The sequence below is a fragment of the Gobio gobio genome, assembly GCF_949357685.1.
Source record: "Gobio gobio genome assembly, chromosome: 8".
NCBI classification, from domain to species: Eukaryota; Metazoa; Chordata; class Actinopteri; order Cypriniformes; family Gobionidae; genus Gobio; species Gobio gobio.
The window spans coordinates 40529594-40543864 of record NC_137114.1 but is presented as its reverse complement, the minus strand read 5'-3'; the positions used below and the strand labels follow the sequence as shown (position 1 = coordinate 40543864).

Here is a 14271-nt window from a genome sequence, read left to right as displayed (position 1 = left end):
ACTATCTATATATATATATATATATATATATATATATATATATATATATATATGTATATACTAAAATAATATAAATCATTTTAGTATATTTGATTACAACACATAATATATAATATAAATAATCTTTAGTATATTTAATTAATTAATTTAGCTAAATGTGTGATATTGTAAAACATACAAATAAATAATTACAACAAATAATATATATAAATAATATAAATAACTGTATATATATATTTATATTTGATTACAACACATAATATATATATATATATATATATATATATATATATATATATATATATATATATATATATATATATATATATATATATATATATATATATATATATATATATATATATATATATATATATATATATATATATACACACACACACAGTTATTTATACTATTTTTTGTATTTTTTATATATATATATAAACAAAAAATAGTATAAATAACTGTGTGTGTGTGTATATATATATATATATATATATATATATATATATATATATATATATATATATATATATATATATATATATATATATATATATATATATATATATATACTAAAATAATGTAAACAATCTTTAGTATATTTAATTAATTAATTTTGCTAAATATGTGATATTGTAAAACATACAAATAAATAATACAACAATACAATAATACAATACAATAATACAATAATACAACAAATAATATATATATATATATATATATATATATATATATATATATATATATATATATATATATATATATATATATAGTGTTGTATCTATTTATTTGTATGTTTTACAACACACATTTAGTTAAATAATTACTTAATTAAAACAATTGAAATTAAGTAATTAATTAAAACGAATAGAATAAGCTTTCACGTAAATATGTTAGTAGGCCTACATGTTATCTTTACTGCCAAACTTTATCAACGTTATCATATTTTAACCCTGAATCAAACAAAGAAGAAGAACAAAATATCACGTTTCCTCAAATTCAATGTAATACAAATAAATATATACAATAATTCAAATAAATACTAAAATATATACATTCTTGTTATTGTAATGCAATATGGAAAAAATGCTTATTATTTAAATTATAATGGTATTATTTTTTCAAATCTACTGCAGTAATGACACAAGAAATAGAATTACAAAGTAAAAAATAATTGGAGAAAAATGTACTTGGCTGGCATGAAAATAATGCAAAATATATTTTTAAAAAAAATCTTGTGCTTTATGGAAAAAAAAATATATATTTTGCTAATTTCAGTTTGATTTGATTTTGTGATTAAATGTGACTACGCTTTCGTGACATTTATAGTACATATTAGTAGAACATTAGACGAGTAGAACAAGGGAGCCCACAGAAAGTATGTAAATTGTGCGCCATCTGATGGTTGTAGAGATGTTTTTCACTCTCCCTGTCCCATCATGCATCAGTTCCGACGCTTGCAAAACTGCACCCGCCTTCAACTGGAGGCACAACATCTCTTCTTTTACTTTGTAAAAGTTTATTTTCTTTTAAGTAGTGACTTAATGCTACTAGATAATGTGTATTCCGTTTTATTTTGACTCTGTATAGTAAAACTGACATCCAGGGAATTTGTTTAATTGAGGTAGAAGGTAAACGTTGCTATAGCTACACTTTTGGGAGTTGTGTATTTACATGCTGCCACGAGCGCGTGCATCGTTTGTCGCATCGTTTAATGGGACATGGGGACAGACAGAGCCCGTAGGTTATTGATATGTCGGTTGTAAGCTTACAGTTGGGTCAGTGTGGGAATCAGATCGGACAGGAGCTCTTCAGTGTCATAAGCGGTGACTCAAATGGACCAAACAGAAAGAATTACAAGCAATGCAGTGATGAGAGGTTCTTTTATGAAAGCTCAACTGGAGGTTTGTTCAACACAACTCACCCTGCTAATACCTCTGTAATATTTGATATCTATATCAGCTTCCCTATGTTTATGTCTCACAGAACTTGTGGCGCGGTCAGTGCTGGTTGATATGGAGCCCAAGGTCATCTCTCAAGCAATAGCCACGGCTTCAAAATCTGGGAGATGGAGGTATGGAGACAGAGCACATTTCTCCCAGAAGCAGGGCTCTGGAAACAACTGGGCCAATGGGTAAGAAGCAGATCAGCTCTTAGTTTGAGCTTTCCATGTGTTGATCCTGTGTGGGTTCAGTTTACTCTTCTTCTCTGAAGGTTCTGTGTTCATGGGCCACGTCATGGAGAGGCTGTGGAGGATCTGGTGCGGATGGAGATCGAGCGATGTGATCGTCTTGCAGGGATTTTCACCATGATGAGTGTTGCAGGCGGCACCGGCTCTGGTGTGGGTACCTACGTCACTCAACGTTTGAGGGACATATACCCCCAGTCCTTCATCCTAAATCAAATAACATGGCCCTATGGAGCTGGTGAGGTAATGAGCTTTAACAGTTGGGTCAATGACATTTTTTTTTTTGTAGGGATTTGAGCCTCTGCAGACCCTCATGCATGTCAAGGTCAATACGTTTCTTAAAATATCAAATAATTTGACCAGTTTATGATAAGGCAATGTTAGTTCAGGTTGTAAAATGTCATGTGGGGCAATTCCCCAAAAACCTAAAATATTTATGAATTAATAATTAATAAATAAGAACAGAAGGGGTAACAGTTATACAACATTACATTTTTAGAGTAATACATTTAAACTTTTCTTAAAGGTGAACTATGTAGGATTTTTGCAGTAAAATATCCAGAAACCACTAGGCCAGTGTTATATATTTTGTTCAGTTGAGTACTTAGAATATCCCAAATGTTTTAAACTATTTGTAAATCGTGAGAAAATTGCTATTTTAACCAAGGAACCGGGACGTGTGAGCTATGCGTGTGAGGGAGTCGCCTGTCGATTGCGTCATATCTGCGTCACCCTCGGTCTCCGGTTTTATTCAGTGAAACACTTTACTCTCACTGCATTGTGAACAAGTGTCATAGCAGCCGCCGAGCGAACGTCATAACTTCCTTTTCAACACACTCAGATATATCTAATACGATAAACAGAGTTGGGTTACCTCATATACTCATGACTGGAAAAGAGGAAGTAGCGCCGGCAACCGTGTCATAATAAAAGTCCCGCCAGCGACTATGCCATAATAACAGTCCCGCTCTTCAATCGCTCCTGCGGCCTTGCTCAGCTCCACAACACTCGCTCCTGCTCTACTTCAGACTACAGTAATGTTAATAATCGCATCCATGAACATGATTTCTGCTCGAGTCCTATCCTGATTATTTTCCACCGGCTGTGAGGTGAAGACCACATGTCCCGAGATTCTGCGCTCAAACGTGCCGTCATCAAACTACGCCTTTGTTTTGAACAGGCGACCTCTAGTGGACGGAAAAGTTACATAGTGTAGCTTTAAGGGCAGGACATACATTTTTGAGTTATTTTTCTTCCATGCCTGCTTTCAGACTAGTAGAAAGAAAACATCTAAAATACACTTTTAAGTGTTTATTGCACATTCAAGTGTACAGTACAGTAGCATTTACATACACCAAACTTTACAGTTTTATTCTGATCTATGTTTTTTTTTTTGTCCATATATCATTCGCCTGATTTATATAACATTTTATTCCTAAAGGCATGGTGCAATTTTTTTTCTGGCTGTTGACAGTATTTTCTCATTATATGAAATGATAAAAATAGATATCCCAAATCCCCCTCTGTAAAAATACACAAGCTAAACGATTCAAGAACTTTGAACCTGGCTTCATCCAATGTTCAAATGTCTGTTCTGCAAATTTAATTAATGACACGTTTGCATATTTTAGAAAACTTGTATTAAAAAAATGTCTTAAAGGTGCACTATGTAACTTTTCCGTCCACTAGAGGTCGCCTGTTCAAAACAAAGGCGTAGTTTGATGACACCAAGTTTGAGCGCAGCATCTTGGGACATGTGGTCTTCACCTCAAAGTCGGTGGAAAAGAATCGGGATAGGACTCGGGCAGAAATCATGTTCATAGATGTGATTATTAATGTTACTGTAGTATGAAGCAGAGCTGAGCAAGGCCGCTGGAGCGATTGTTAATAAGATGAAGGCAACACACGCCTCGTGAGCAGAGGGACTTTTATTATGACAGTTGCTGGCGCCACTTCCGCTTTAGCGGTCATGAGTATGAGGTAACGCAGCTCTGTTTATCATATTACGCCGCATTCACACGGGGCGTCGGCGTCAACGCTTCTCGTTTACTTTGAATGGGTGACGTCATGCGTTGACGAACTGAATTGTGGGTTCCGTTGCGTCGCTTCACTCGCATTGCAAGCGGCAAAAGTTGAAGATTTCTCAACTTTTCAAGCGCCGACGCAGGCGTCATCCAATCAGATCACCCTATACAAATATCCTAGAGCAGACGCTAGCCAATCGCGTTCGTTTAAAACACCGGTGAATGAAGAGTGAAGAACGATCTAAAATGGAGGAAAAGCTAATAATTCCGGTGGGTAATCACCCGGTCCTTTACTACAAATCATTATTTACATACCGGGACACAAACTGGAGAGACCAGGCCTGGAAGGAGGTGGCAGAGACGGTTGGAGAATCTGGAATGTATCATGCTTGTATTCCGTCCGTGTAACGTTACTCTGTTTATCATTGAATGACAGGCAGCATATCATATCATGTGTGGTTCAAATAGGCGCTATCCCCCAGCCAAATGAGGAATCAAATATTAAAGTGATCAGTTTTCATACACAAATTAGTCTCACAGACTAGCTTTCAAAAAAGACGCCTTTTTTGTGTTGTGTTGTGGTCCAAGCGGGTCACTATGACGGTCGCGTCAGCACCAAGCTTCAGCCACGCCCTCCGTCAAACGTTGACGCCGAAGCCCCGTGTGAAGGCGGTGTTAGATACATCTGAGTGTGTTGAAAATTATGGCAAATTTGACTCCCTCACGCGTCCCGGTTCCTTGGGTAAAATAGCATTTTTATCCCGATTTACAAATAGTTGGAAACATTTGGGATATTGTAAGTACTCAACTTGACGATTTTGGATATTTTACTGAAAAAATGTTACATAGTGCACCTTTAATGTACTGTGATTAATCAACTGGGGGAGTATGGTGATATCTGTTAAACTATTTACCCTATTCATCTGTGGTGTCTTGTGCCATCAAAACCATATTAAACCAACATGAAAACAGAGTACATTTCGAAGGACTTGGCACGTGTTGTAAACTATATTTTTCCTTTATCATTATCATGGACACTATTATTTGGCATTGATCCTTATTCTTGTTTTTGTGATTTTGTCTTCCTTTCCAGGTGATCGTGCAAAACTACAACTCTGTGCTCACGCTGTCACATCTCTACCAGCACTCTGATGCTATTCTGGTTCACGAGAATGACACTGTGCACAAAATCTGCAGCCAGCTGATGAACATCAAACACATCTCCATCAGTGACGTTAATAAGGTGATCGCTCACCAGCTGGGCAGCGTGCTTCAGCCCGCTTATACTGCTGATTCACCCTGCCATTACAGCAGAAACCCCATAGGTACTAATGGCTCACAGTTCACGTCCAATTTCAGAGAGTCATCAGGCAAAAATGACACTCTTTTACTAGTGTTTATCTGCTGTCTACAGGGGAATTACTGAGTTCTCTGGTGTGTCACCCCGAGTACAAACTGCTCAGCTTGTGTAACATTCCTCAGATGTCCAGCACGTCTATGGCCTATAGTGTGTTTAACTGGCCTGGCCTGCTCAAACATTTACGTCAAATGCTCATCGCCAGTGCTAGGATGGAGGAAGGTGAGTGCTGTGATGTCACATATTAATGTAATATTAGGTTAGGAAGGATGCTATATATATGACATGTAACAAACACATGTTTTTTTTAAGGAATTGACTGGACAGTAAGCGTCACATCAGGAGGAGAGAGCGCGACAAACAGCAGGCATAAAAGCTTCAATTCGTCACTTGCTAATCTTCTAATACTGCGGGGGAAAGACGTCTCTACTGCGGTTACAGGCAAGTAGCCCTTCAATGTACTTCCATGCATTTTTTTTAAAGGTACACTGTAAACAAAACTGCATGCATTTTGTGGAAGAGCATTGTTTTGGTTGTGCTTCGGCTCTGTGTGACTGTGCAGATGAATGTTGTTTTTCCTACTGCTCTTAAAACATTCTCTACTAGGCTTGAGATATAACCAGTTTAAATGGAAATGATCTCAAGCTGACTAGTTGAAGATGTAGCTTTACCCATTAATAGACATGGTACTTCCTTGAAATTAAAGTCTAGCACAGAGCTACTACAGCCATAATGTAATGAGCCTTCACAATAAGTAATGCTTTACGATCGACTCTGTTAGAGAGCAACATGTGTCTAGCCTAGAAATCTAGACGCACCCTAGCGGCAAGAAATGTAATTTGCAGCCAGTGTAGTCTAGCAACTCTCCGTTGGCTTCATAGACTGTAAAAAAATATGGACGTAGTGTCCGTGACGTCACCCATAGGATTCTGATGAGCCGTTCTGAAGCGCAAAGTAGGGACGCGCCATCTTGGCAGCGCGTCATCGCGCGTCACTCCCGGATAACAGAAAATGGGCAAAAAGGCGGGACGTGGGCGGAGCTTAAGTGACGCGATGACTAACAGACAGCAGATAAATGGCTATCCACCTGTCACTCGAAATGGCCACGCCCTTAATTATGCAGAATTTTAAGGCTTTATATAATGCAAACGAATGAGTTATAAAAAAATTCACCCCCCTCACAGTTGTCATGAAGGGCAAAATGAGCCGTATAGACCAAAAGCACAATTTGTACCAGGCTGTAAACATGTTTTATTCTGCTCTGAAGTTGGCCATTGTAACATGGGGCTCAATGAGATTCTGCTCCCTTCTGGATCCTGTCCCTAGCGGCCAGTCGATGAACTGCAGTTTGAGGCACTTCCGTATTGGCTTCAAGAGAAACTGCGGGAGGTTGCCGCTTGGTTGGCTTGCGAGCTGGAAAAAACAAACTCTGGTCAGGCCAATCACAACGTGTATAGAGTCGGTGGGCGGGCTTAACATAATGACGGCAGAGTTGCGGTGTGCTACTTGTAAAAGAAAACAAAAAAGCTGGCGAACAGCGGTCTTTTGAATCGGCTTTGGCCGCGACTCTGGAAGACTTGGAGTTAAGCTTTTCTTTGAGAAAAGAACAAACGGAAGATGTGTTCGGAAAAACGGAAGATGTGTTCGGAGTTTTGCCGACCGGATACGGCGAAAGTATCAAATAGCTCCGCTTCACCTTCTTTGTTGTTCTGGTTGGTTGTGGCGCTATCCTATTGCGTGCAATGGGAATTTGAAAGGCAACTGTTTATCCCGCCCCTCGGATTGAGCCCTGCCAATGGTGTGTTCCCAGACCCAACATCTTGATGTGGGTCTGGCTTGCCAGGCTAACATGTGTCAGTTGAGAAATAAAAACGCATCTCCGCATCGCTATTACAACATTTCAAATCCTTCAGTTCTTGCCATCTCCGAAAAGTCAAGCTAATGTTGATTCTTGTTTTATTACCAGCTCTGCCATGTTCTCTTTTTTTCCAGCAGACTCTCTTCTGTTTATATATATTTTTTTAACTGGTGATTCCCCGGAAGTTCAAGATTTGGCTGCTCCATGTCAACCTCTCTCGCTCGTTGCGACAACTAAGGGCGTGTTCACAGAACCTCACACTTGGCATCTTTTTTGAAAAGCTGTTTTACATTATAATCCTATGGAGTAAACTGAGTTTTCAAAAAAGTCCTGAGCACTTTTTTAAACGCCACCACAACGTCCCTTTCAAGTTGAATAAAGTTCAACTTTTCTGAAAGAAAACGCTCTACGTCAAGCGCCTTGACAATGACAAACGAGTAGCTAGACCTGTCGTTTCCAAAACAACTTGAAAAAATGGAGAAGGGGCCGGTAGATGGACTTATTGTACTAGTGTCGGCACAAGGCGTTAAATGACATGAGTACAAAACTCTACCATAATATACACCATAAAGAGGCTGTGTGGACACAGATTGGACGGATCCTTGGTTGTTCAGGTAAATTTATCATCTACTACTTGTCGTTAACAAAACTATCTGTAGCTGACATTGACGTTCGCTCAGCAATAGTTATCAATACTGTAACCAGCTGATATCTCTGCACCACAAAGCACTCTTGGGTAGGCTACTGTAGCTGCTGTTGTTGGAGCAACAAAAGACGCCCTGCGCTGCTATTTAGAATCAAACGCTGCCAGCTTTGTTTTTTTTTTTACCAAAAGAGTGCCCATGCCCATGTCAAAAAGACACCAAGTGTGATGCCCTAACCTATGCCACTCCCACACTATACACCGGAGCAACTTTTCTTTATTTACGGATATGACTAGACACACCGGGCGAATGAGTGAATCTGAGGAAGACAGTGGTTCTCATTTGTTTGAGAAACCTTTAAAGAATTTGGCGCCCACCCCGCCCCACCTTAGCCTGGTCCTACCAGACTCGCGTACATTTCATTTAATTCTCCATTGACAAGCGTTAACTTCCTTGAAGACGTGAACACTTTGTTGAATTTTAAAACTATTGGATCTGCCCAGAGCCACTCTGGATCTGCCATGACCAATCGCTAACGTTTGGTTGTGATGTATGTCACCTTATACTTGAGCATGACATCAACGTCATCGTTCTCAGCCGCTCCCTCTGTTCGCTGATTGGACCGGTTAAAATTTGACCGGAGAAAACCAGAGAATATACCACAATCCCAGACGGAGTACTGAAGGAAAATTAAAAGTACGTAGGAGGGCGGAGCCAGGCTAGCCCCACCTCTGACTACCAAATAATTTCACCAAAAAAAAAGTAAAAAACGGAAAGATTTAAAAAAAAAAATGTAAACATGTAGGCTAACATTTTTCAAATTGCCATAAGTATTATTGTAATTTTTGGTTCTTTGGTTTTATAAAAAATATTATACCATGGTCTGTCTGAATACTCGATTCTGATTGGCTGGAAGGTGTGCCATAAACATTTAATGCACAGGAAGTTCCATTATATATTTTTCAGCAATGAGGGGGTTGCAATGTTTTTGTGACGTATTACACCCATAGCTTCGTTGTTGTGGAGAGACAGACGCAGAACAGACACAGATACGCATCTCTCTCTCTCTCGATAATTATTTCAAATAATTGCTATAATTCATTCAAATAAATGTAATGTTATGCACTACTTTATCTCTCTGTCTGATTCAGAGTGGGCAGAATGCTAGATCTAATATCTGTCAATTTTACCCTTCCGGTCAAATATTGCGCTGCAAACATTAATAACAGCTTTAAGTTATCAATGCTGATGACCATGGTATAAGCGGGATAATCCACGGCTAAATGATTTATATGTATGAGCAAGTGAGAAGTTTATTATAAGCATGTTAGACTTGCCTACTCTTCCGCTACGCAAGTATGTACTTCACTAAAACAGTACATATTAAGGGCATAGTATAAGTAGGCGAATTGGGACGCAGCACTTGTGAAACTGCTGGCGGTTCTTTGCCTCCACGTCGTGCATTAAAATCAATAATGCACAGATAGCAGTGGATTATCCCATACATATTTGTATCCACCTAATTTTCAACACAGGAACGGGTCATTTGAATGTGTCTGGCTTCCGGTATCATTCGCTTCCAGTTATTTTAAGCTGTACAAAGCAGCTCGTTATGATGCTTGATATTGCAGACTTCATATTTTAATATATTGTCTTAATTAAAAATGCGCTGGTTTGTAGCACAAATTGTCTTACCGTTTACTGCACTGTCATTCCGTGTTATTTCCCTATAGTGGCTAATGAATCGGAAGTCTCGCACATTCACAGAAAACAGCTTACCCTGTGTTGAAAAATATGTGTATAGTTTACTAACATGAAAAATACTTCAATCAACAGATGGTTTTAAGGATCCTGCGTTATATGTGCCGTGGCTTAAAACAGAAAATAGTTTCAGCACATGGAACTCCCCTGTAGTCTTCAATGGATATGAAAAGTCTGCCACTTTGGTCAGCAACAGCCAGTCCCTTTTAAAACCACTGGACAATATAGTCAGGAAGGCTTGGAACATGTTTGCCTCGAGGTGAGAAATACAGTAGCATAAATATTGGCCAATTTTCTGCAGTGTTTTTTTTAAAAAGTCTTCTTTTTTTTTCTTCCTGTAGGGCCTATGTTCATCAGTATACAAAGTTTGGAATCTCTGAGGAGGATTTTCTGGACAGTTTTACTGCACTGGAGCAGATCATCTCCAGCTACACACACCTCTGATTTACCGATTTCATATATGACTTTACTGGCCCTGGAGGATTATATTTGTTAAATAAAATAGGGCAGTTAAATCCATCATTTTGTGATATACGAATATTTATTTCTGCCTTTTAAAGCTCTAACTGTTAAATAGATCATTTATAATGTATTTGAATGACATAAAAGCAACGTTTCATTTTGATCATGTTGTTTACAGTCAAATTGCCTGAATTTCATTATTATCAAATATTTTATGTTTTTGTGACCAATATTCATGATATATTTAGGCTTTTAGCGTTTCTGATTCGGTTTCATTTTTTTATTTTGTATATGTTATACAAAATACTGATTACTGTACCAATTACAATTTTGGTTGCACTTTGTTTTAAGGTACTGAGTAATATTAATTGTACTTACTATAGGGTTAGGGTAGGATTAGGGTTTGGTTGAGGGTTAGTTGCATGTAATTATGTATAATTTACTGTTATTACTATGGTTAGTACATGTAACAAAGACAGACATTTTTTGGCTATTTTTTTAGTATTACCGTTTGTTGCCTTTGGTATTTATCTCTGATATTTATGGATACATATTTAACCCTCTGGGGTTCTTCGGGTCAAAAATGACCCGAAGCGTTTTATAATTAAAAAAATAAATAATCGTAGCTTCATTGGAATGGTCTGAAACTTGGTGACTTTATTGGTACTTGGTATATGAACACCCAACTAAATTGGGGACAGGATTTGAAAAGTCTAAGTGGTCGTAAAAAAAATAGTCACACTCAGGACCTTCGGGTCAAAAATGACCCCCATAGAAAATGAATGGGAAATTGGCAAAAATATGAAAATACAGAATCAAATCAGCCAGGATGCAGAAAAAAGGACTCAACAGTGAAGGGGTGAATCTCTAAAACATCAAGAGTGCAAAACAGACAAAATAACACACACACACAAAAACACAATTAGCTTTTGGAATGGCATGCGTTCATTTGTGTGTATGTGTGTGTGTGTGTGTGTGAGTTTATTTGTCTGTTTTGCACTCGATGTTTTAGAGATTCACCCCTTCACTGTTGAGTCCCTTTTCCAGCACCCTGGCTGATTTGTAGATTGTATGCACAAAAAAAATAATTTCCTATGGGGGTCATTTTTGACCCGAAGGTCCTGAGTGTGATTTTTTTTTTTTTACTACCACTTAGACTTTCCAAATCCTGTCCCCAATTTTTGTAGGGTGTTCATATACCAAGTACCAATAAAGTCACCAAGTTTCGGACCATTCCAATGAAGCTACAATTTTTTAATTTGTTTTATAAAACGCAAGATCCACTATAGTGGTAAAAATTTGCTATTGCGTGATAAAAATGCTCAATGTGTCCACCGGATGGCACCGATCTCATTTAAAAAATTGCTTTCATGAGGCCTCGGCTTGACTCTAAAATGAAATACAGCTTTAATAAAAATAAATATATATATAAATGTTTTATTATATTCAATGGGAAAAAATGGGTCAATTATTGCAGAAATATTAATTATCAACAAAGAAAAGAAAAAATATTATTGAACAAAAATATATTTCATTGATTTTACTCAAACTCGAAGGTCCTGAGTGTGACCCATAAATGAAGAACCCCAGAGGGTTAATTGTTTGTATATTGCAATTTAATGGACCCTTTTCACATTTCTGGGTTTCTCAGAGCGGAAGTCGTCATAATTAGGTTAACCTTTATAGAAGTGAATGAGAGAATACAATAAATATATTTTTGTGTGTGTGCTCATTTCAAATAGCAAAAGAAATAAAGTCCACATTAATGATTTCACAAATTTCAAAAAGAGGGAAAAATAGAGTGAGATTGATAACGGCAGTCAAAAGAGAAATGTAAACACTGTATTAGAAACCCCTCACAGCAGCGGTTACTTGGGGTTTTTTTTTTTTGTAATTTGATGCAAAAGTAATAAAATACAAAGTATTAGTGTTATAAATTTACATACCTTTTTTGCAAAAAGTGAAAATACAAAAAACTTAGCAGGATTTACGATATTGATGACGTTAAAACGCGTCAGCACAGTCTGTGAAAAGGGTCTATATAAATTGGATATTGAATTGTTAAATCTCAGAGAGATTTTTTTTTTTCATACAATAATATACCAAAACTGTTCCAAATATGAGAGAGACCTGGAGATCCAGAGTTGCTACCGTCCTGGATTGGATTCACCCATAGACCGTAAAAAAGGATTCACCTCGATATGCGACCTACATGGTAGGTTTTAGCAACTGCTCCCTGCCCGAGCCGTTGAAAAACAGTTGCGACGTGCTTCGATCTAGCGGTCACGTGATTCGCGGTGCTCTCAATATTTCCAAAATAACCGTCGATTTTGAATGCGTTTAAGCAGGACAGCAGTTTCACAACTGCGGCATCCCAATTCATCTAAAGTTACTTGTACTATGCCCTAAAAGTATGTGCTGTTTTTGTGAAGAAAAAGCAGGGTACATAGGCCTACTGTTGCGTGTGTTAGCGAAGAGCCTAACATGCTTATAATAAACTTCAGATTAACCTATTTTCCTTTTTGTTGTCTATTGAATAATAACGAGAAGCTAAAACTAATATACTTTCTTTGTCGATACCTTAGACCGAGCGGTCTTCCCTCCAAGAATAGGTGAAAGTATAAAGTGCTTTTTAATCAGTGGGGGAAAACTCAACCACATACGAGGACAAAAATGCTTTTTATTGTGATATGAAATGTATCAATTTATAGCAGCAAACTATGACAAACTGAAAACATTTTCTGTAAAATATGTAATTGTCTTAGCTAATTTCTCCTAAGTAGCTGAATGCAATAAGATAAAGAGAGATTGATTTTACCACTGCACAGTTATATAATCTTTGGTGTACTTAAATATGTTCGTATCTATCTGCCTCAGACCCATCCCACACCGGAGAGAACACATTCATCAGTTAGTAAATATTGTTCAGTTGAACATTTCTGGCTCAAAATTCGGTGATTAAGCCCAAAATTTCAGGCAGCCTATTAGACTGCTGTTGCCTTATGACTTGCAGCCAACACCAGTCTGATAAGCTACCTGACAGAATGGGACACTTGTGGCTGCATGAGCACAGCATACTGGAACATGATGCATCTGAAAGTTTATACAAGTGAGTACATATGCTGTCAGAGAGAGAGAAAGAGACCGATAGATAGAACAAAAGACAGACAGAACGACAAACAGATACAACGATAGACAGATGAATAGAACGGAAGACAGACATATAAAACAACAGATAGAATGACAGACGAATAGGACGCAAGACAGATAGAACGAAAGAAAGAAAACGTCAAGAACAACAGACAGAATGAAAGACAGAAAGAGATGAATAAAACAAGACCGACAAAGAACGCAAGGCAGACAGACAGACTAATATAACGAAAGACAGACAAATAGAACAAGGCAGACAGAAAGACAGACTAATATAACGAAAGACAGACAAATAGAACAAAAGACAGACAGAAAGAGACAAATATAACGAAAGACAGACAAATAGAACGCAAGGCAGACAGACAAATAGAACGAAAGACAGACAAATAGAATGCAAGGCAGACAGACTAATAGAACGAAAGACAGACAGAGAGATGAATAGAATGAAAGACAGACAGAAAGATGAATAGAACAAGACAGAGACAAATAGAACAAAAGACAGACAGAGAGACGAATAGAACGAAAGACAGACAGACGATGATAGATAGATAGATAGATAGATAGATAGATAGATAGATAGATAGATAGATAGATAGATAGATAGATAGATAGATAGATAGATAGATAGATAGATAGATAGATAGATAGATAGATAGATAGATAGATAGATAGATAGATAGATAGATAGATAGATAGATGCCTTTCACATACCTTCTTTTGGGCTGCATCCTACAACTTGTCATCCATTGGTCTGAACCCAAAGAAATACTTTCATCGTTTTGTTTTGTTGGGATAATAATTCACAGATGAACGTAAAACGC

The 14271-nt window shown here is 37.4% G+C and overlaps 1 protein-coding gene across 1 annotated transcript; it reads left to right on the top strand.

Moving 5' to 3' along the window:
- The first annotated feature begins 1431 nt into the window (after positions 1 to 1431).
- Positions 1432 to 10790, top strand: tubd1 (tubulin, delta 1). The gene is made up of 8 exons (XM_079823541.1): positions 1432 to 1910; positions 1993 to 2140; positions 2221 to 2437; positions 5312 to 5543; positions 5633 to 5797; positions 5888 to 6016; positions 9914 to 10097; positions 10180 to 10790. Exons 1-8 carry the CDS (start codon positions 1760 to 1762, stop codon positions 10280 to 10282), a joined length of 1329 nt encoding a protein of 442 aa, XP_079679667.1. The 5' UTR covers positions 1432 to 1759; the 3' UTR covers positions 10283 to 10790.
- Positions 10791 to 14271: the final 3481 nt, after the last annotated feature.

What these genes read in the sequence shown, in the direction of transcription:
- tubd1 (XM_079823541.1), top strand. Translation starts at nt 1,760, where the DNA reads ATGTCGGTTGTAAGCTTACAGTTGGGTCAGTGTGGGAATCAGATCGGA. An exon ending in TTACAGCAGAAACCCCATAG is followed by an intron (nt 5,544 to 5,632) that starts GTACTAATGGCT and finishes TGCTGTCTACAG; the next exon opens with GGGAATTACTGAGTTCTCTG. An exon ending in CGTCTCTACTGCGGTTACAG is followed by an intron (nt 6,017 to 9,913) that starts GCAAGTAGCCCT and finishes TTCAATCAACAG; the next exon opens with ATGGTTTTAAGGATCCTGCG.